The 21,580-nt window shown below is 53.0% G+C and overlaps 1 protein-coding gene across 1 annotated transcript; it reads right to left on the bottom strand.

The window, feature by feature from the left end:
- Nucleotides 1–1,350: 1,350 nt before the first annotated feature.
- NACC2 (NACC family member 2) lies at nucleotides 1,351–20,512 on the bottom strand. Its single transcript, XM_035555551.2, is given in 6 exon segments — nucleotides 1,351–5,813; nucleotides 8,089–8,186; nucleotides 8,489–8,594; nucleotides 11,214–11,381; nucleotides 19,585–20,251; nucleotides 20,253–20,512. Coding segments are annotated over 6 exon segments (1,737 nt in total). The 5' UTR covers nucleotides 20,451–20,512; the 3' UTR covers nucleotides 1,351–5,313.
- Nucleotides 20,513–21,580: the final 1,068 nt, after the last annotated feature.

A 21,580-nucleotide genomic window follows, 5' to 3' on the forward strand; every position in this document is an offset into this window, starting at 1 on the left:
TATTGGAGCAGTCGTATGATGGTTTTTTTCTGAAATACTGACGTTTGCAAGAAAGCTGCTCGTAAGGAAAATTCTGATTATAACAACTCATTTAGAATAAATCAGTTTGAAATGGTTTATATAACACGGCGGTATGTGCTGCGCACAAGCATCCAAGTTTCTGTGTTTTTCCTTTCAGTAAGATGAGATTAAATGAAACCCCAAATGCAAGTGGTTTGGGGCACCTTTTTTTTTTTTCTTTTTTTTTTTCCTCAAAGCAGAGGAAATGCAGCTTCTCAGCAATTTTATGGCCAATTTGGTTGGGGAAAAAAAAAAAAAAGACAAAAACGACAGCGAGCAGAATTACCTCCCCGTCAACCCACTCCGCTGCTGCTCATCCCACTGCCTCGGTCACCTCGCTGGCGTGGGGGTCTCAGCTCGCCCCCAGCTGCACTTTCCTTGCCCGTCCCGATGCTCAGGCCGCTGTGTCGAAGCATCCTCCGTGCCCACGCTGGGTACCACGGCACCCAGACACCCCAGCACCCTGCTCAGCAGGGACCCCGTGCACCAGGGTGTTTTGTGCATTGCCCCCACCCTGTGCCACCCCATTTTACCTCAAGCCTGCCGAATGTCTTCTTCCTTTACGAGCAGGCACCAAGTGCTCAGCAGATGAAAGGGGCCTCGTGTTCTGGCTGACACTGCATCCTTCTCGACCCCAGCCCTTGAGCCTGACAAAGGGCCGGATCCGGCTGCGGGGCTGTGGGTGGGATTTAAAGCACAACAACCAAAGAGAGAGCGGCCGAGGGGGAGTGTGTGATGTGTGTTGGGGGGGGTGTCAAACCCAAAGCCAGAAGACCCGCCAGCCCGGCCAGGTGAAGTGCGGGGAGGACCCTCTGAAACCCCAAATGCTGGGAGAACCGCTCGAGTGACAGAGGTGGCATCGCGTGGTGCTCTTCCACATCCACACCCCAAAGCCGAGCCTGGTCCCTTCTCCCCCCGTCACACCCAGCTGGGGGTCCTGCAGCTCGTGGGGAGCCCGTGCTGCCCCTGAGTCCCCAGAAACCTGTTGCATCGTGCCCCAGGGACCCGTCCCAGGGCCATGGGATGCTCTGCCAGCACCCTCCTCATCGGTACAAGGCATTTAGGGCATCGCCCCTGCACCGGGCATCCCCTACCTGCAGCACTGGTAACATCCGTCGCCAATTAGTGACCTCCAGAAAAGAGAGAAAACAGAGCGAAGAAAGGCTTTTAATTGTAATTTACTTTATTATTTTGTAAATGTGAATTTTACAAAGCGTTTTACAATTAATGATCACGTTTTTGTTGTTTGTTTTTTTTTTTAATGGATTTTTCATCATATGAAAACAGCTATGAGCACAGTTTCAACTGGGGGGGGGGTCCTTAATCCTTTTTTTTTTTTAGTTACTGATATATCGTGTCAGCCATGGCTACAAAATAACAGTCTTAACTATACAGAGTAAGAGCACATAAATACTAGTGAATAATGCACGATAAAAAAAAAAAAAAAGCTAGCATCTTTCGTGGCTGAGACAGTTGAGAAACATAATTCAGTGGTACTGTGAGATTTTTCTTACAGCACAGAAAGTATTTTTAACAGTCATGAATTACAGTACTACTTAATACCCTATGAAGACGCTTTAAAAACAACCTTGTACTTTTAAGTCCTTTTTCCCAAACATCCTGTCCAAAGGATTAATGTTCTATTTGAATCAAGTGCCATCCAAATGTTCAAGTCAAAAATATTTTATACATTTATACTTAGTTGTTTATTTATTTATTTATTTATTTTTTTGTCTGCTAAAAATAGTATTGCAAGTTTTGGCTTTTATTTTGACATAAAAATCACAATGGTGTGCAAAACGCTTACAGTGGAAGAAACTCGTCAGAACACTTGAAGGTTTTTCCAATTCGAGCGCGCTCGACTTCGCGGATCCAGTTTGTCGGCTGTCGGGGCACTTTCTGCTTGTTTTCTACAAAACTCCCTCATTTTGAGAGCCACCTTACAGCAAGCCCCGGCTGTCTCGGGCAGGGTAATACGCACGTTTGCAGCTTGCTCGCTGACAAAATGACAAATTTATACAGCAGGAACACTTTGAAACAGCAGTTGGAGCCCAAGACAGCTATGAACTCTCAATTTTGTGTTTAGGATTTACTGCCGGCAGAGGCAAACAGGGCTTGTCTCTTAGTTTTCAGTTGGTTAATGGGCCATACACCCTTCTCCACTCGCAGCGAGTTATTTCCATAAAAATAAGCAATCGAACAAAACCTTAGCAGTAAAGCGGCCGAGGACAGGCGCCGCCAGTCCTTCGCAGAGCACCACGCCCGCGATGCGGAGCTCAGAGGCGTGAAGCGGTGCGCGGCGAGCCCCCCGACCACGGGACCCCCATCCCAGGCACCCCACGAGCCGGCCCTGCCCCGCCGTCATCGCCCCCGTGCCCACCAGCACCAGAGCCACCGCCACTGCGGGCACCGTCCCCAAGCATCAGCCGAAGCATGAGGAGCGTGGCGGCGAGGCCGAAGGCCATGCAGCCCTTCGGCAAGCGGCGGCACGGGGACGGCACGGGGAGACCCGGTGCCACGGGGGGGACGGGGGCCGGCGGCCACGCGCCGCGGCGGCTGCGCGGAGCTCGTACGCTCACGCTGCGATTTCTTTAAAGGTGCTTGGTATAACTTTAGATATATAATATACATGTAATATTGCTAATAGTCAAGCATAGGAATAAAGGTGCAGACATACCATAAATACTGATGCTTCGATTTTACACTATCAGACCTAGATGAATGCAGTTTCCTATTCACATTATAAAGCAGCCCCAAGTTCTATAATTTAATATAGTGTCGTAAACAAAGAGGAGGAAGGAGTCGGTTATGATCTGATTTTCTTAATTTGTTTTCCTTGGAAAAAAATGATCAAAAAATTCTAAGGCACTCAGGAAAGCCGCATACAATCGATGGACTGCTCTGTTCTCATGTTACATTCAGTATTTTAAAGGGGTTACTTTTTTTGTTTTGTTTTTCGGAAGAATACAATCATTATCCATATAACATTTTCAAACATATCATTAATCCTCCACACACAGGAAACATTAGTGCAAAATGCTTGCCCTCATCTACCAGATAAGGAAAAACCCAACGCCCTTCACATTTTAGAAGTTTGCCTTCCTAATAATAATAATTAATAAAACAAACAAACCCAAATCAAAAAAAAAAAAAAAGGAAAAAAAAAAGAAAGAAAGAAAGAAAAAATGAAAGAAAGAACCCCAAAAATATACAGGAAGTTGTGCTAGGTATAAAAATATATATTTTCACTGTGCAACTCGACTCTCTTCAGATTCTCTGTCCTAAGCCATTCAAGTACTGCTGCCGCTGTCCCCCGGGGACGCCCGTCTGGGAGCTGGTTTGGTCCAGGACACCTTGAGCCGTCCGGGAGCCCCAAAGTGCCGAAGGGGAGGAGAACCCTTCCCGCTGCCCACCCGCTGCCCACGGCCGCGGGCGTTTCGTTTGACGTGGGTAAAGTGCAAACAGGGCCCGGGCTGTGCCGGTCCCGCGGCCCTGCGGCATCGCGCCCGGCTCCGCACGGGGCCGGGGGCACCGGCTGCCCCCCGAGCCCGGCCACACCGCGGGGCGAGGGGGAGGCAGAGAGGAGCCCGGCGTTCATTTGTCTGAGGGCAAAGAGCAGTGGAACGCACGAAGTGCCGGACAGCTTCGTTATCACGATGCAAAAAAACAGCTTCAAGTATCGAAGAAAACAAAACACGCGGCCAAAGGCTGGGTCAGCCTCTCACCCCTCCCCTTCCCTAACTCAAACACAAAGACGGAAGAAAACCCTGAGCAAAGCGCTGTCTGGATTCAGGAACCAAAGCAGGAAAGAAAAGAAGAACACAGCCACAGGAGCCTTCAAAAGTGACTATTTGTGCACTTGTTCAGAGATCCACACTTATTACAGGACAAACTGTAAATACCTTTAAAGCAGGCCTGTTAGTCACAGTAAAAATAAAAAATAATAATAATAAAAAAAAAAGCCATACTTGGCTTTCACATGGCTGCCCCCATCCTCAGCATCATCACGCACGAGCCTGGTGCCCACAGGCACCCCATATTTCCCCATTCCAAGCTGGGGTGTATGGGGCCGGGCAGCGAGGCTGCACCGAGCCACGGCTTTGGGGACGATGGAACGAGAGCCCTCGGGGGATGCCCCGCAGCGTGGCTGGGTGCTCTCGTGGATCCGTCCTCGCCCAGCTGGGTATCCGCAGGCAGCCCAGCCCAGGGACAGCAGCTCTGAACCACAAGCAGGCGGATAAATCACACAGGGCTTCTTCCCAGGAGGGCCTGTCTGGAGGACGAGCCAGAGGCGAAACGCCTCCTCCTCCCAGTGACCACTTCATGGAGGGGCACAAAGCTAATTAAAAAAAAAAAATACACAAAACGACCCTTTTTGTACCCAATACACTGCGGCTAAAGACGGAAGAGCAGACTGCTGGCCCCAGCAAGGTCCCAGCCTACGGCAGCCACCAAAGGACGCGGCTTTGGCAGCCCCCCCACGGGGCGCCGAGCAAGGAGAAGCAGACAAGAAGCCGCTCGGGGCGGGAGAGCGAGAGGAACGAAACCCAGAACCCAGCCGCATCGAGAAACAACACCAAAGGAAAAAGGGCAGGGCTCAGCCTGCAGCCCACGCATCCTCCCTGCACGCACGCCTGGACGCGGGGGCAGCCCCCGCTCCCTGCGCCGGGTCCTTCGCCGACCTTCCACCGACAGAAGCGTTGAACAATTTCCCCCACCCTGTGCCACTTGGCTAGAGCCGTTCCGCGAAAGAAAATCCTTGCCAGTCAAACCACTCGTACCCTAACACATCTTGCTTTCCTGTGAAGCGACGGTGAAACTCTCTTTTCAAGGAAAAGGTTAACGATGGCTTTACTTCTGAGCTGAGTAATGGATGGGGTGGTGATGGCGGGGGTGGTTGGGGGGGTGTCTAGCTTTTCTCCTCCCCTTCTTAAAAAAAAAAAAAAAAAGGAAAAAAAAAAAGGAAAAAGCTACAATCTTATAGACTAACCTCAGGAATATCAAAAAAGGAGCCCAATAGTTTTTTCTTTTTTTAAGTAGGTCGCCACAGACCTAGTCGTTTACAGTATAACGAATGCGATTATTTCCTTCATAAATTTTAAATACAAGCAGAATAAAAATCACATTTTTTTCAGGCAACAGTAGCAGTTCAGTAGGTAAGTGGCTTGATCACATTTTTGTTTTGTATTAGTAATGCATGCAAGCAGCTTTAGTATTACAGATCCCTTATAGGTCACAAAACGTTTGCTCTCTTTATAAAGTCCCTCCGTAAGTACCATCTTGTCTTCTCACCGGAGTTTCGGGCCGGCTGGAGGAGCCAGAACCTTGTTCAAAAGGTTGCGGAGTGCTTTGGGTATCCGATGCCATAGCATCTGTGGCAGCTGCCTCTTGTATAACAGAGCCAGCCCCTTCGGCATCCTCGCTCTGTTCAAAGGACTGGCTGGATCCATTGCTTAGATCTACGTTCACCGTGTTAGTTCTCAGAGCTACTATAGTTCCTGAATCGCTCCTCCTTTCTGCATAGATTCGCTGCTCAAAGACCTGAGCAGAGTTGGGCTGGAATTCGGGATCCAGGGGGACACTGTTTGTGGTGGAGCCCATGACCGTGCGGTACATCTCCATCCCCTCCGGCAGCATGGACTTAATCTTCGGGAGCCAGCGCTTGCGGACCCGGCGGGCGTTGGTGCACATATCGGCCGCTATAACATTCATCTCGCTTTCCTTAAAGCTCGGGGCAAAATTCTGACAATACACTGCAAAGACAGGGATACACAGAGCTGAGGAGTCAGAGAAGCAACACCATGAGGCCGAGCGACTGCAGCCTCGCCCGACCTGGACACGCACCGATCGCTGGCGGGTGCTCCCGGGCGGAGGAGCTCGGACCCGCAGAAAAGGACTCCTCAGCTCCAGGGATAGCTGGGAAGGGATGCAGTGGGAAGGCACAGAAAGCCCAAAGGGACTGGAGGAGGTGGGGTGGAGAAAGACCAAGTGCTCCCTGGGGACCTGGAGAGCCCTGGCATCACAAAGCTCCTGACCACCGGCCCCAACCGCCAGCAGGGAAAGGCCAGAGGAGAACTGGGTGCACAAGAGGGCAATGGAGGCTCTTAAAAACTCATCAATGGCTCTGAGGACCACAGCAGTGCATGGCTAATGGGAAGGGGTGAGCTTCAGCATGCCACCATGTGCGTGGGGACAGGACAGGACTTTCCCTAGCCAAGCCCTGCAGCACCTCGGGCAGCCCTGCTCTCCGTGTGGGTCAGGCTCCTGACACCGTGGAGCAAGATCCAAGCGCTGCCTTCACAAACAGCCACCAGCTGCAGCTTGTGCACTGGCTACTTCTAAAACTCAAGAAATCATCTTATGCCCTGCACACAGCAGCGTGCTGCAGGCACTGTCACTGGACAACGAAGCCTTTCCAACCTCCAAAATGACCTGCGAGCCTCAACAGGGAGCACAGCTTGGCTGAAACGCTGCCTGCCCGGGCTGCCGGGGGGCTCTTGGAGAGCTCCACGCACAGGCTATGGGCAAGCGCCAACAGCACTGCCTAGTGATTTTCTCTTCATGTAGTGAACATCTGCTGGTTTATCCCTTTCCTCCACGTGCAGCAGGTCTCAGAGGGTGGCTGGAAGGCCCCTGGAGTTCAGCAGCACAGCAACAATCAGGGAGAGAAAAAGATTTATCTTCCAAATCTCTCTCTCAAAAAAAAAAAAAAAAAAAAAAAAAAAACGCTTAGAGTTTCATTTTCCAGCACAATATTTACATAAAGATTTACTATCCAGAATCCAGCGAGGGTGAGAGAACATTTGCTTTCCACCATATATCAAGCACACGCTGGATGGGCTCCGCTGTGCCGACCGTCAGCGCTGCCCGCAGCACCGTGCTGCTCCGGCTCCAGCCGGCGCCGTGTCGGCAGCGCCCCGGCACGCAGGGGGAGCTCAGTGGTCACCTTTAACCACGGGTTTCTGCCGCAGATAACGGAACCACCCTGGTGCAAGTAACCCAACTTTCTTTTATCAGCACTGGCTGCTGGGCACAAGCTCGCCAAGTGAAGGGCAATCCGTCAGGTACCCCACACTGGCTCCAAAGTCAGAGTGCGGTGTAAGCCGTGAAACACGGGGACCTTACCTGCAGGACAGGGAAGGGGGTGCTCGTTTTGAACAGCTGAACCTTTCGGGCCCCAGCTCTAAGGCAGCCCAGCTGCTCTACGGACAGACCTGCTGAGCCACGCGGCACGATGCAGGGCTTTGTTTGGGGTTCAAATGTTAAAAACAAAAGCTACTGCTGCTTTACGCAATCTTTTAAAGAGGAAATTAATTGCAGCAGGGCTCCCTTCAATCATTTTTAAAAAAGTCTATAAAGCATATTCAAGAAAAAAAAAGTGTAAAACCAAAGAAACATTGCCAGTCAGATGGTGAGAGCAGCTTATCCCATGCTACATTGGCCAGAGCAGCCAGAGGACCCCTCCAGCCAGGGACCCCTTTATTGCTCAAGACCAACAGCAGCAGAAGCTCAGGGCACTGAAGCATGGCTGGGGCACAGCTGGGCCAGGAGCAGCACCCAGGGCTGCACCGAGGGCAGGTTGGGGCTGGATTCGAGCTGCACACTCTGCTCCTGCAAATCAGCATGCTGGGCAGATCCCCGCACTCGGATGAACTTGAATGCGAGCCTGAGCCCTAGGGCAATAAAAGCCAGGGCACGGAGACCTGGTCCTGCAGTATCAAGCTCCGCTTGATGCCAAAAGCTTGATTTTGATTTCCTTCTTAGAGCACCCAATAATTAACTGGGAAATTTTGGTCTTGAAACGTAGCAAAACAGTTAAGTAGCAATAATGCTTTCTGTTCAGATACTGCCAAACAACAACAAAAAAGTCAGACCCAAAAAATGACATGAAAAATTAATTTCCCTGTAACCTAATTTCACCATATAAGTTCCCCCTATAACGCAACAGAGAGGGCCTTCCCTGCTGAGGTTTCGGCTTTGCTCCCGGCATGCTGTTCCAACACAGCAGCAGTAAACCTCTCTCCTTACATTTCACTGCATTAAGGACCCTGCTGTCCAGGGGCTTCCTGCTAGGGTCGCTGGTGGAGGACCGGATTCCAGTTCCGCAGCTATTGGCAAGGGTGTTCCTGCAAGAAAGGCAAAGGAAGATCCTTACACTGGGGACTCCGGGCCCAGCAGCCGTCCGAAGCCCCGCACAAAGACACCGGCCTCTTCTACTTAGTTTGTGCAGGGGGCACCAAGCTACAAGATTTTAAGGCACAGAATTGGAAAACCTCGTGTCGAGGCTCAGGCATTGCTGAGAAACAGCAGAGAAACGAGCGTGGCATGCACAGAGGATGGCGTGCTCACACATCATCTGCTAACGTAGTTAAACCACCAGAAAATAAACTGAATCCCTCGAGGGAGCACGGGCTGCGAGAGGACATACCGATCAAAGAACGTGGCCAGAAGACGTCTCAGGAGGACCTTGTGTTTGACACCGGCACATAAGTGGCAATTCATCAGCTGCCCCCGCGTGATGTAAACACCTGAGCCTGGAAGAGAGGGAGAATTCAAAGTTAAGTCCTCGTGCTGCTGACAGGGGCTGCCTTCGACCTGGGATTTCTGCTTTGCTGCTCGGTCACAGTCCTGACACAGCCCAGAAGGGAGCGTGCAGCCAGCAGGGGCCTGGGCAAGCCTGGCGGGGTCGCTACCGCAGCCCCTCGGGGTCTTGGCAAGAGCCAGGTAGTGGCATTCCCAATTTCAGCCACGCAGGAAGGAGGTCTGTGGAAGTCAAATGAGTGGAATTTTTCTCTCTCTCTTTTTTTTTTTTTTTTCCAAAGGCACACAGGACAAGGCTTTATCCTGTGATTCTATATATACAACCAGATTATCTATTCTTTCTGAAGGAAGAAAACCCCAAACCGTTTGGCATTTTCTTTTCTCCAGTGAAAGATCGAAGAACACAACTAAACTGAAAACAAAAAAACCCACCTAGCACAGAAAGCAGCGCTCATTAAGCTACAGATCTAACCGTTTCCAAAAACCCCAGCCCGTAACCTCTTGATACTTCTGGTGAGCTGGGAATTTTTGCTTCTAATGCACAGAACTGCTGACTTTGAAACACACGGGCTTTAAGGATGTTCTCCGGCAGCTGGAGGAGCCCTGCCAAAGCGGCTTTACCCGTGCAGAGGTTTGGCAGCAGACCCTGCAGCTTCCTTCCCCTTCCCTACCGAGCGCCCAGGAGCACACCGCCCCGCGGGCTGGGGGGAACTGGGGCTTGGGGCTGGGGCTTGCTTTTAATTAGGGTTAAATAACGGGCGATAGCAGGATCCAGTACACCCTATGCTCTCGAGATATAAAAACATCTACCGGAGGAATAAAATTACCTCCTGGATTTCCAGCACAGCCTTCAGATTATTGTCCTTAATCTCCGGGATGAAGGCAGAGCCGCGGGGCGGGGGGGGGTGGCTGTGCTGGGGGAAGGCAGCACCCCTGGCTGGGGGGCCCCGGTTCTGCTGCTGCATGGGGCAGTGTGCCCGCTGAGCCCGGGGGTGCTGGAGCCCGACCTTCGCGGAAAAAAGCTTGCAGAAGGCAAGCGAGCACCAGTGCGGGTTACAGAGCAGCTCCGCACACTGCATCTGCCCGTCGGATTTACCGTGATCATTGCAAGGCTGGTTTAAGACCCTCTCAGAGAAAGCTGCTGAAGCTTGCAGAATCAGTTATGGCACAAAAAATCCGAGACAAAGGAAAATGCTCAGAACGGAGAGTTTACACGAGCCCTGGGTCCGGCCCCCCCGGCGTGGGGACAGCACTTAGCCGCGGCGCCTTTCTGCCCCCAGTAGCAGTATTTTAACACATGAGCCAGAGAGAACGCCAGACCCTACCAAGGGTAACTTCACTTTAATAAATAAAAAATAACCCAGGCAGCCACTATCAGTTAGAGATATTAATCTACTTTTTTCCAGATTGAAAAATGTAAATCAAGCAGAGCTGCCTCGAGCCAATTTGCAGCTCGCACTGTGAAAATAACCTGCACCACTTGATGTTTTTAAGAAGTCTCACACAAAATGTAAATGGGTACAAAATGAATATTCCAGATACAAAATAAATACTGGTGGCTTTGTGCTGCGTTATGGTGAGTGCTTTTCACTCCTGCCTGCCCCTGCAAACCCACCGTTGATCAGACAGGAGCCGTTCTGGGCAATCCCTGAAATTAAGATTCCCTCTGCAAACCGAAGACAAAACCCTGCTACTCACCCAGAGAGAAGAGGCCAGAGGGAAAGGACTGCTGGTTTGGATTGATTGCGCTGCCGTACCTCCTTTTTACAGCAAGTGCTTTGCAGGTGTAAATGAGGCTGCAGGTAAGGGACGTGGCACACAGGTCACCTCACCCACACAGCTACACTGGGGGAAAACAGGCAACTGCCATGCTGTGGGGGCAGCAAAAAGGATCTGGGGGTGCTTCCCGAAGGGGACTGTAGCTCTTCAGACCAGATTGAATCCGGACACTGCAGCACGGCCGCTCTGCCCTGCCCTGTGTCCAGCCCTGCAGCACCGGGACCCCCGCGAGCCACCTCCCACCCCAACTCCCCTGCGTCCCTCACAGAGCAGCCCTGAATTCTCCAGGGACTGTAAATTGCCCCCAAACCCGAAAATAAAGATGCATGAAAGGACCAAGCAAAATTGATTCCTTCTCCTCCTTCCAACCGCAGCGTATGACAGCTTAAAACATCCCCCATTTTAAAAAAAAACTTCGACAGGTTTTTCAAAGCTTGTTCACTGACACAGATTTAATTTCTATTGCTTTGTAAATCTTATAGTGTGATGATTTTTTTTTTTAAGATCTGTGCATCTAAATCAAAATACAATTGCAATGCAGCCCACACCAATCAGGAAGAACACAAGCTGCAGAATTCAATTAAAATGCTAAATTAATTCAATTGAATAAATCCTGTTAATGACACGTTTTTCTATCAGCAAATTAAAGGAAACTTAGAACTTTTTTTTTTAAAAAAAAAGATGATTGGTGATGAATAATCCAGAAAGACACTGCAAGGGCACACAAAGCACACGGCTCCAGCAATGGCGCAAGATGAAGAACGCATTTCAAGAAGAAAAGTATCAGTGATCTCCAGCAATTGCCAAGCCAAGAAAAGTTCCCCCCTTATTACCTGCAACGAGCTCGAGTTTCTCTCCAGGATCTCCCTCTGAGTAGAGTTTTGGGTGGCAGCGGTATCCAATTTGACTGATAAGACTGGCTGGGAGAGCAACTAAATCCCGGCGTATGAGGACACAGGAGCGGTTCTCCAGCGGGATCTGCTCTGGCTTTTCTTGAGCAACTTCAAAATCAAAAGGGAAAGACATTAACACGGATTATTAGGCAGGCACAACGTTAAGAGAAGGTCAGGTTTCAGCTTTTCACAGAGCTCCTGGAGTCACCCCTCCCTCCAGCGGCCGCTGCCTCGGGTCCGCAGCCCCATGTGGAGGCTCACCGGGCTCTCCACGGGCGGCAGCAGCCTCGCGGTTGTGCCTGGATGCTGCGAGAGGGACTCCTGGAGCCTAATTACACTTTAGCTGGTTCTAGGTTAATCATTTATGAAAGCGGGCAGCTCTGCACATCTGCCGTCAGTCTGGAAATGAAGCATGCAGCGCCGGCTTCCCCGAGCACTCGCAGAAGAACAGGATGGCAATCCAACAGCGGTCTCTAACACAGGCACTAAACTGCCCGGATTTAATAAATATCTACCTCAGTACCGTAACTGCTTCTCCTGATGTTTTCCCCGCTGAAGTTACGGTCAGGCTTCGCAGGCACACACCACCCCAGGGACAGTCACCAGCTCACCTCCCTCGCCACAACAAGCGTGACCCCAACCAAGAGACCAAAAAGTGGTGTTGAGCTGCGGCTACAGGACCCAGTTACATGGCTGCCATTTCCCTGCTGCCACCCCTGCAGCATCTCCAGAGCCCACCACTGCCCATCAGCAAACACCGGTGCTGGAAAGCCTACGCAAATGCTTGAAAGTACAAATCCCAGCAGAACAGGGCTGACACGGGTGTACAGGGACTGCAGATGCACCGGGACAGCCTGGGAGCAGCTACAGCTCCTGGGTTTCATCCCAGCAGTACAGCGATCTGTCCTTTCCCCCCAGGAAGGGCTGATAACGTGGCAAGTGCCATGCACAAAGTCAAGTCCAGCTCTATGCTGCGTTGCCCGTGAATACCGATAAAAGAAAGACCAGCAATTAGAGTTTCTGAACTCGAGACGTTCCCTCCTCAGGAGGCGACGTGCTCCGCAGCTGCGATGCCCTGTGGGCCGTGCTTCCTCTCTGCAGATAAACCGGCCGGTTTTGCAGACCTGTTGCTGCAGTAACGGCACAAAGGGTCAGTGTTCCAGCCGGGACGTGCCCACTGTATCCAGTTGCTCCCTGCCACCACCGCAGGGGCCGGACCCGTCGGCGCCCTCCTCCCTGCAGCACCAAGACCCTGCGCCGGGGCTGCGAGGGGTGCACGGCTCTTCCCTATGCCCAGCACCACGCTTCCTTGTATGACTCAGGACCGATGGCAGCAGCACAACCCATGTGCACACCCTCAAGCCCATGCCCCTCACCATCGCAGCCCCGTTACCCGCACAAAGTGGCCGTGCTCCGTCCTGCTGCCGTGCGGGTTTGTGGGCAGGAGACCTGATGGACCTGTGTGCCCCGACGGTGATGGGCAGAGCGCATCCCCTTCGGCACAGCGGAAATAAACCAAAAGCGGAGGGGTGCCAAATATCCTATTTATACCAGGAAGAAGGAAAACAAACAGCCAGCTCTGCCGTCCTTCAGACGCTTGGTTGCGGCAGAGTGTGCCCACAGAAGCACTATGGCAGCACAAAGGCCCCCGTGAAATAAACACAAATGTGGAGGGGGAGAGGGACGAGCAGCTCCTGGGAGGCACCACGGGAAGCTCCCGGCCAGCATCCCCCACGTGCTTCTCTGCCACGCGCAAACCGAACCAGACTTCATCACGTTCAAATTCCATCGGCCACACACAGCACTTGTTCTGCCGGTAAGTCCCAGCAACCTTGGGATGTCCAAGGTCTTTAACAGCAGCAATGGGAGAAAGGCAAACCATGCTGCTGGGGTAAGCAGCTGCCAACACCTGCCAACAGCTTTCTGTCTTGCATGCACAACCCTGAACCAGCGGGTCACAAGGCAGAGGTGACAATGGGGCCACGTCGGTGCACATGGCTTGTGATAATTGCAATAATTGTGATAAATGCTGAGAGGGAGAGCATGCCTGCTCCCAGTCCTCTCTGCACACCCATGGCATCCATGCTGCCGAGCAGAAAACCACCACAAAACCCCACCACAAACAGAAGCAAGATGCTCTGCCCTATTTGTGTGAAACTGCACTTTAATTTATTTTTTTAAACTAATGACTCAGGTAAGAATTCCCCGAGATATTTATCACCATCTACAAACTAGCAGATCTTAGGCTGCTGAAGAGAAGCTGGGCAGATACCGATGCTCAGGAAGGTTTTTAGAGGCCTCCAGTGATTTATTTTTTTTTGCAGGTATGAAGGCTGCAGGTCTCCAGAGGAAGCAATTGCAATCAATACAAACACTTCCGAGCAGAAGGGACAGCCAGAAGGTCCTCACTACTTCTGAGCTAATACTTCTATAATTGAAAAAAAAAAAAAAAAAAAAAAAAAAAAAGAAGTCAGGCTTGGGACTGAAATAGCAACGGGTTGCTGTTGTGATCACACCGGTGTTCCTTCAGATGGCTGCGTTGGGTAAAACCCACTGGCAGCACCAGGAGCAGGCAGAGCTGCAGGGGTGCCGTGTGGCGTCAGCCGTCCATCGTGGCACATGGGGGCTGAGGGGCTGATGGGGCTGACAGGGCTGAGGGGCTCTTTTCGCCCCACAGCACCCACCTGGTGGTGCTCCGCACCCCTGCGGCCCTGCCCTCCTCAGCTCGGCCTGGCTGAAGAACCGGAGCTCCTTCAGCACCCGAGCATGCGAGGCCAGGCCCACCTCCTCCACCCCCCGTCGCACGCAACCACTCCATATAAAACCAGGCTGGGGCACCACAGAGCCCAGCGTAGCAATAACAAGGCACACAGGAGAGAAGAGAACAAGCGCTGCATCAGCACTTTTCCTGGAGAAATTTCAAAGAATGAGGTGTCAAACCCATTTCTTGAAGGAAAAGCAGCTTTTGAGGGAAACAGCGGCGACATGCGGAAACCCGCACCTGGGAGAGCTGGTGGCAATCGTGCCTCACGAGCACTCCTTGCTTTTGAAGTCAGTTCATCTTAGACACATGGAGCCATGGAGAAGCTAACGTTTCTTCTGGTGAAATCAAATACTTCTCAAAAACAACCCAAAATCTGATCTGAAAAGACCAAGCACGCCTGAATGCACTATTATAATTCGGGCACATCTCTCCTGCCGTCTACAAACCCCTCACTAAACATGCGCACAACCGATTTTTGGAATCGTCTCGATTCAAGCATTAGCACAAATTCAATGCCGCCAAAGAAAAATTAGCAAAGATTGAGGGCTTTCAGCTCCCCCAGCCAGCAGATAGCCATCGCCGCGCACAGAACAGTTATGTAAAGCCACGGGACACAAGGGACACTTTGGTCCCATGTTCTCAAAGAAAGCAAGTCTGTTTGGCCTCTGTGTGCGGAAGAACAGGATAGTATTCGCTTCTAATTAATGTGTATCTTCAGAGGGCAGCAGCTCCTTCCCTTTCAATGGAAGGGCAAACAATGCGAAGGATTGTTTGGTGCAGTTTTGTCCTCGACCAAGAAAGCAGCCTACCCGCGGCCTGCACGAAATCGCTGCAGAGAAAGCAGCGATGGCTGCACATCGGACGCTGAGGGATTTTATTTTTTCAAATACACACTTTCTTCTGAAACTTGTAGGGATGCTGCAGCTTGTCGTGAGCGGTGTGGGGTGGGAAATGTGGTGAGGCTGCAGCAGGTGCCCAGCGTCTGCTCCTGGCTCGTGCCCTCCCTGCCACATCCCAGAACCGCTCCTCAGCCCCCGCTTCCCAGCCTGTGCTCTCCTCTTGGCCATTTGCTGAACATAAACCACACCAGTGGGCAAGGAACAGCAACTTTTAGTTTAGGGATGGGAATGTGAGATACAGAAAGACTGGAGCGATGAACCCTCACCAAAAGCTCACCAAAATCCAGATGACAGAGCCACAAGTCACGAGCCCACAGCCACCACCACAGCCACCAAATCACCTCCATCCGCTCTGCACCAACACCTGGATAATTTCCCCCATTCTCTCCTGAGAAGTTTCTTTCCAAACGGCGATCCTTTACCAACATTTGGATCCCACTAGTCCATTTTCCCCCAAAATACCCCACCCTAAAAATAGCACCCCCTGGCACGGCGGGCCCTCGGGGAGCCGCTGCCCGGAGCCTGGTGTGCCTGCCCGCACCGGCCGCACACGTGGGCTGGGTGTGCAATGCAGACCCAGCCGGGACAGTTTACATTTTACAAATGGTACATTTATAACAGCGTGCTAGAATGCAGAGATTTGATTTGTGACCTATTTATACAGGGAGGTAATCTGGAATTAGTATAGGAAAAATATTACTGGTTTATAAATACCCCTATCTTGCCTTGCTGCAGACCTCAGCCAGGAGTGAAACATCTGCCAGCCTAAAATTAAACATCTGTGCTTTACGGTGCGGAAACCGGGACCAGTTCACTGCCTAAAAAGGGCAGCGGCTGCCTGACCCCGGGGCTGGCTCTGTCCCCTGTCCCCAGCCCAGGGACATGCTCCTGTGGCAGGGGGCAGGTTTGTCACCCTCACCAGCACCTCCGCACCCACAGCTCGCGGCCCTGAGAAGCCCCCGTGCAAAGCCAGACCAAAAGCACTCTGGATAACACCCAGGGCATGCCCTTGGGAACGCTTTGGTTCCTAAAAAACTCACAAATCCTTTGCTCAGGGCATCCTCCTGCCCACGGCACCAGTGTCTGACCAGCCCCTGGACCGCGCTGCTCCCGGCTGCGCCACGCGCCGGCTCTGCAGCTAACACCAGCTACTTTATTCCGAGCGCAATTAGCTGGCTGCAAGACGTTAATGGGTTCTTCGCTACTGGCTGCGACTTCAGTTGTTGCAGCGTTTCTCTTCGTAGCTCAGTTTGGGATACTTCGCAGCCTGCGCCGGAGCCGCTCATTACAGATTCTGGGTTGTTTCTTGCCCTCTTTCCTTACTGTCAGGAATCTGAGGCCAGGAGAGAAAACTATTCTCTCAGCTAATTACCACAACTATTCTATAATGGCTATTTTAGATGAATTTTTAATGAAGTGTGCTCTTGTCAGTTCGGGATTTCATAACTTTCAAGTCCAGCCTTTACATCCCAGCGATTTGCTGCATAAAGATTTCTTCTCCCCTGCAAAGGAGCGCTCGGCGAGCGGGAGGGAAGGGAGACCCTCGCCTCGCGCAACCTCGCCGCTGCCTGTCAAAATCGAATTAAAGGCATCTGCTAAGCAGCAAGCTGACTGACAGGAACGCAGAAACCACGCCAAGCATCTGCAAGTCCTGCTGCAGCCCACTTCAGAGCAGGCCCACGACGCTGTAATTAAGAAGGATAAAAATACTTTGCTTTTGTTTAATATTTTCCCCGAGTTGTGCATTCCTCTGATCAGATGCTAGGAGCCTCAGCAGCCTCCCCAGCGCCCTCCAGGCCTGTGTCCTCCAGGTCCAGACCAACGTACGGGATCAGGAGCCACGCGGCACGCCACCCGTGCTTAAGGTGTGGACTTGTCCTTGCATTTATCTGCAGCCCCTTCTGCACGCCCTGTGCTTTTTCCTGTGCATGCCACCGCTGCTGCAAGATCCCCGTCGCTGCGCGAGGCTCTCTCCTGCTCCCCCTTCCACCACCCTTTGCCAAGGTCGAGATGTGCTCGTCGCCTCTTGGATCCCAGCCTTGGAGATCGTTTCTGAATGCAAAAAGGGGGCGAAGAAGAACAGATGAGAAAGCCCATGGTCGGGACTTGGTGCTGCCCCGACCAGGCGTGGGCGAAACCCACGGCTGGGGCCAGCACCAGCACCCAGGCCCAGCGCTGCTGCTGCTGGGCAGGGAGAAAGTGCAGAAAGAGAGGGGAAAAAAAAAATCTCTGAAATTCAGGGCTTAAGCTGCTGTGCTCTTCTCTGGCTTTGTTTTTGTTTTTACAAATGGGGCTCCTGGAAACCTTGGCAATCTGTTTTAAGCGGCTCCCCCCTCCCCCAGGCCTTTGTGAGGCTGCGGGCTCTACATGCCAGCAGCAGGATTAGCTGGCTCGCTCTCTTCCATCTTACGGTGTTGTTATTCTGCACCTTTTGAGGGTACAGTTTATCCCGAGTAATTAAAACACAGTTAGCTGTACAAGTCCCAACCATAATGGAATAGCTTAGATTTTTTGTTTTGTTTTGTTTAATCTCTTTTTTGTGTGCCCTGTTTTCCAGGAAGCCTGATACTATAGCTGGCTTATTTAAAACAGGAAACTCCCTTGAAATGTGCTGGTGCGGAAGAGATATTTTAGCAGAAATGTAGGATACTGCAGCCTCGCCGGGGCTGCTCGGCGCGGGGCAGAGCCACGGCCGGGGCGCTGCCCACCTCGTGCCAGCTCCTAGCGCATCCAAGCGGTCCCAGGCTTCTCCCTGCAGGAGCCAGGCAGGAAAACCTTCCTTCCCCGGGACGACCAGCTCCCACGTGAGGGCTGGACGGCTGAAGCGCTGCCAGCGACGCCCAAGAAAGCTGCTCGCCTTTGCAGTTCTCCAGCTGGAAGCACGCTGGTGGCGCGGCAGCGAGAATCGGGCACCATCGCCCGCCTGGGTAATAGCTGCCTCCTGCTCCATCCTGCGGCTTTGTCCTGCCACAGCCTCCTGGCGTCCTGCAGAATTGGTTTTGTTCTGCTGCTATATAAACTGGCCCCATGACAGAGAAAGGCAAACACAGCGTACAAGGCTATAATCCCATTTCTCTGAAGAATAATGCTCCAAGCGCTCAGCGCTGAGGACAAGCCCATATTACTCGCTGCGTGCTCTACAGTGGGAAAACACAAAACAAAATAAAAACAAAACCAGCATGCAGGAAAACAGCCTTAATTCTGTTCAGGCTCGACACCAGCGTCGGAGTGCCGGCTGCTGGCACAGCCCCGTGCCCGGCGGGCACCCGGCCGCAGGACACCCCGTCCCCATCTGCCCGGCACGGGTGGCGTGGACACTGCTCAGAGCAGCGGCGGAGAAAGCAGAGAGGCTTTAGAGGCTCGTTTTCTCAGCAGATATTTCTAATCTTGAAATAGCATCACTGCTACTAGCATGCCTTCCCCCTTTTGCATAGGGTTTAGGAATTACCGCTCATCTGTTTGCTGCCTGGCAGGCGGACGTGCCGAGGGAAGTTCGGGCTCCTGCTCTTTGGGAAGGGGTGGGACATTGCCAAGCCTCAGGACCAGGCGAAGCAGGCTTTGGGCAGGGGAAAAGGTGGCGTTTGTCAAGTCTTTTCCCTTGCTTAAGAATAAAACCAAACGGCTTTGAGGAAAGCATGCCAGCTCCTCAACAAATGAGTTAAATATTTGCAAAATTAGCCCAGCAATCACAGCAAAGCAGCGGCACGCAGAGGCAGCCCCAGGCTCGGGGCCACCAGACCCAGCGGCTCGCTCAGCCCAGTGGAGATGGCCCTGGAAGCACACACACACAGTCCTGGAAGCACACACAGACCCGAGCTGCCTGCCGCTGGCACCCCTCGGTCCCGCACCCCCCAGCCCTGCACCATGCCCGGGCAGCAGGACCGGCAGCCTCACCCAGCCAGAGGGCAAAGAGAGGGATTCCAGTTAGTTACGGGCACAGCGGTTCTAATACAGAAATAAAACGTTATCAATTTGCTTTTCCCTGCTCGACTACAATGCACCAGGCTGCTCTGGCACAGGAAACGGGTGCTACTGCAAGCAGGGGGGAGCAAAGCCTCCCTGCTTTCCTTTCTGCAGATATCCCTAACGAGCATCTTCTGTGAAGACAATTTATTCTATGACGTTCGGAGGAAGGCAGAAGAACACACTTGCCACTTATTTCAAAGGGCCAGGACAGAGGGAGGGTGCCTCACACCCCACGGCCCAGCCAGGCTGCCTCGGGCTGATGCTGCCCTCCACGGGTGCCCCACGGGTGCCCCACAGCACAGGGGATCGGCCGTGTGGGGACAGGCGCCCACTGCACGGCGCTCACCAACGACGGCCTGCTTGGCGGCTGACGAGCCCATTTTGGGTGACGTAGCCTCTGACCTGAAGTGTCCCAGCTGGGGACACGGCACGTGAGAGGTGGCACCGGGGGACCTGCCCACGCCATACCAGGACAGAGGCTTCCACCGCCCCAGGCTGCTGAGCTCAGACGTCCCCGGCACCGAGCCCACTGCGGGCGCTGCACTCTGCAACGCACGTGAACGAGCAAAGCGCCCGAAGCCAACAGCCTGACAACAGCCCCCGACTACCTGCACTGCCTGGAAAAGGACCGAGCGAAAACTTGGGGAGAGCAGAAAACCAAAGGACAGAGACGGTTCGTTACCAGAGTAGCCTCCCGAGGACTTGATGTACATCTGCCCGTACTGCTCCTCCACCATGGTGTCGTACGCCTCGTCGTCTTCCTCGTCCTCCTCGTTGTGGTAGGACGTGGGGCTGTCGGTGGTGGGAATGCTGCTGGCGCCGGGGCTGGTCCGCTCCCCCTGCGAGTACTGCACCTGCTGCACGTTGGGCAGGAGGGTGGCCAGGTTGGGCACCCCGTAGTAGGAGACGCGGGACAGCTTCAGCGGGCCGGCGGCGGGGCCACCGCCTCCCGCGCCGTCCCGGGCGGCCGGCTCGAGGGGCCGCTTGGCTGCCAAGCCGGGCACGGCGGCCGCCTGCAGCTCCAGGTTCTCGTGCTTGACGCGGGTGAGGAGCGGGATGGGCATGGAGGGGGACATGACGTAGGGCGCCGAGGCCGACTGCAGCTGGTTGCAGGGGCTCTGCGGCTCCGAGCTGGGGTCTTCGATCATGGCGGTCTGAGAGTCACAGTGGGGAGAGCTCACCTTGAACATCAAGTCTGTCCCTTTCTCCACGATGTGCTGGATCTGCAGGAAGCCCGCCGTGTACATCACCACCAGCTGCTCGCTCGCAGCCATGGTGAGCTTGCCGGTGTAGCAAAAGGAGAGGATCTGCTGGAAGCAAGCGGGGGGCACCGTCCCCGGCAGCTCGAAAGGCGTTTTTGCTGTTCCCACTGAACAAGTCTCGGAAGTAGAGGCTGCTGGCGGCCAGCACCGCCCGGTGAGCCTTGAAGGCTTGGCCCTTCACCACGATGGAGACATCGCAGTACAGCCCCAGCAGCCGCTGCTCGTTCAGGCAGCCCAGAACGGTGTTCCCGAAGTTGGGAATCTCTATGTGCAACATCTGCGACATGGCTCAGGATCAGCTGGAGCTCCTCAGACATTCAATGCAGGGATATCCAAAGTAGGGCACATCTGAAAAAGGGAGAAGGCAGGGAGAAAGGAACAGCGTTTTTAGACAGTTCACCGGCACACGCAGAAGCAGAGGAACCAGCCTCGCCGCACATCAAAGGCTCCGAACTCAGCTTAGAGCCAATGCAGAAAAGCAATTGCTTATAAAATCACTTATCGATGTTTCTAAACAATGCTGAAAATGCTATTGGAGGATGGCAAGGGATATTCCAAAATTCAAATATTTTCTTAAAGTTGTGGTCTGTTTAAATAAACACCACTGATTTATTCCCCCCGGGGTTTACTTTATGCAGGAAAATCTGAACTGTAATGGGAGAGGAGAGAACGGTAAAGCACACATAAAACAGACAGACCTTGGGCAGCATTATATAAGAAACACAACAACAACCTGCCGGCGATGTTGAAACTACAGAAAAGATATTTATAAAGCAACGTGCCATTTTGCCTGAAATAAATACAGGATTCTGTCGGAGCAACAGCTCCCATGAAAAAGCACTCCACAAAGCGACCTTCCCATTTGCACCAGAAAGAGGAAGCATTTTGCCAGTCGACCCCCTTCCTGACAGAATCATCCCGAACAAAACGGCGCTTATCTCCAAATTCAGGCAGACGGGTGCTGCGGGAGCTGCCCACCGGCCGCCGGACCCCCCGGACACGTGCCCTGGGGTTGGGGGGTCCCGGCACAGCCCGGGGCAGCCCCCCCCCCCCCCCCCTCCACTTTCTGTCCCCCCACCCCGGTACCTTCCTGCGGCGGGGGCAATTCCGCCTCTCACATCCCAGGGGAAGGCTTGTCCAAACGCGGAGCCGGTGCGCGAGCCCTGCGCGACGCCGAGGCGGTTAATTTTAGTGCATTCTGGGCACTGAAACTCCGGCGAAGCAAATCACTGCGTATTCAGCGGCACGCAGCCATAGCCCAGGACCCCCCCACCCCATCCACCCCCCGCGAGCTCCGTGCCACAGTCCAGGAGATTTAAAATCCTACCCCCCCCACCCCCCCGGCCTTCAACGCTGCTGAACAAAAACTACGTTTAACTAGTACCGAAAGATCACGAGACCATCATTAAAAATAAT

This window comes from Cygnus atratus, chromosome 19 (genome assembly GCF_013377495.2).
Source record: "Cygnus atratus isolate AKBS03 ecotype Queensland, Australia chromosome 19, CAtr_DNAZoo_HiC_assembly, whole genome shotgun sequence".
Classification (NCBI taxonomy): Eukaryota; Metazoa; Chordata; class Aves; order Anseriformes; family Anatidae; genus Cygnus; species Cygnus atratus.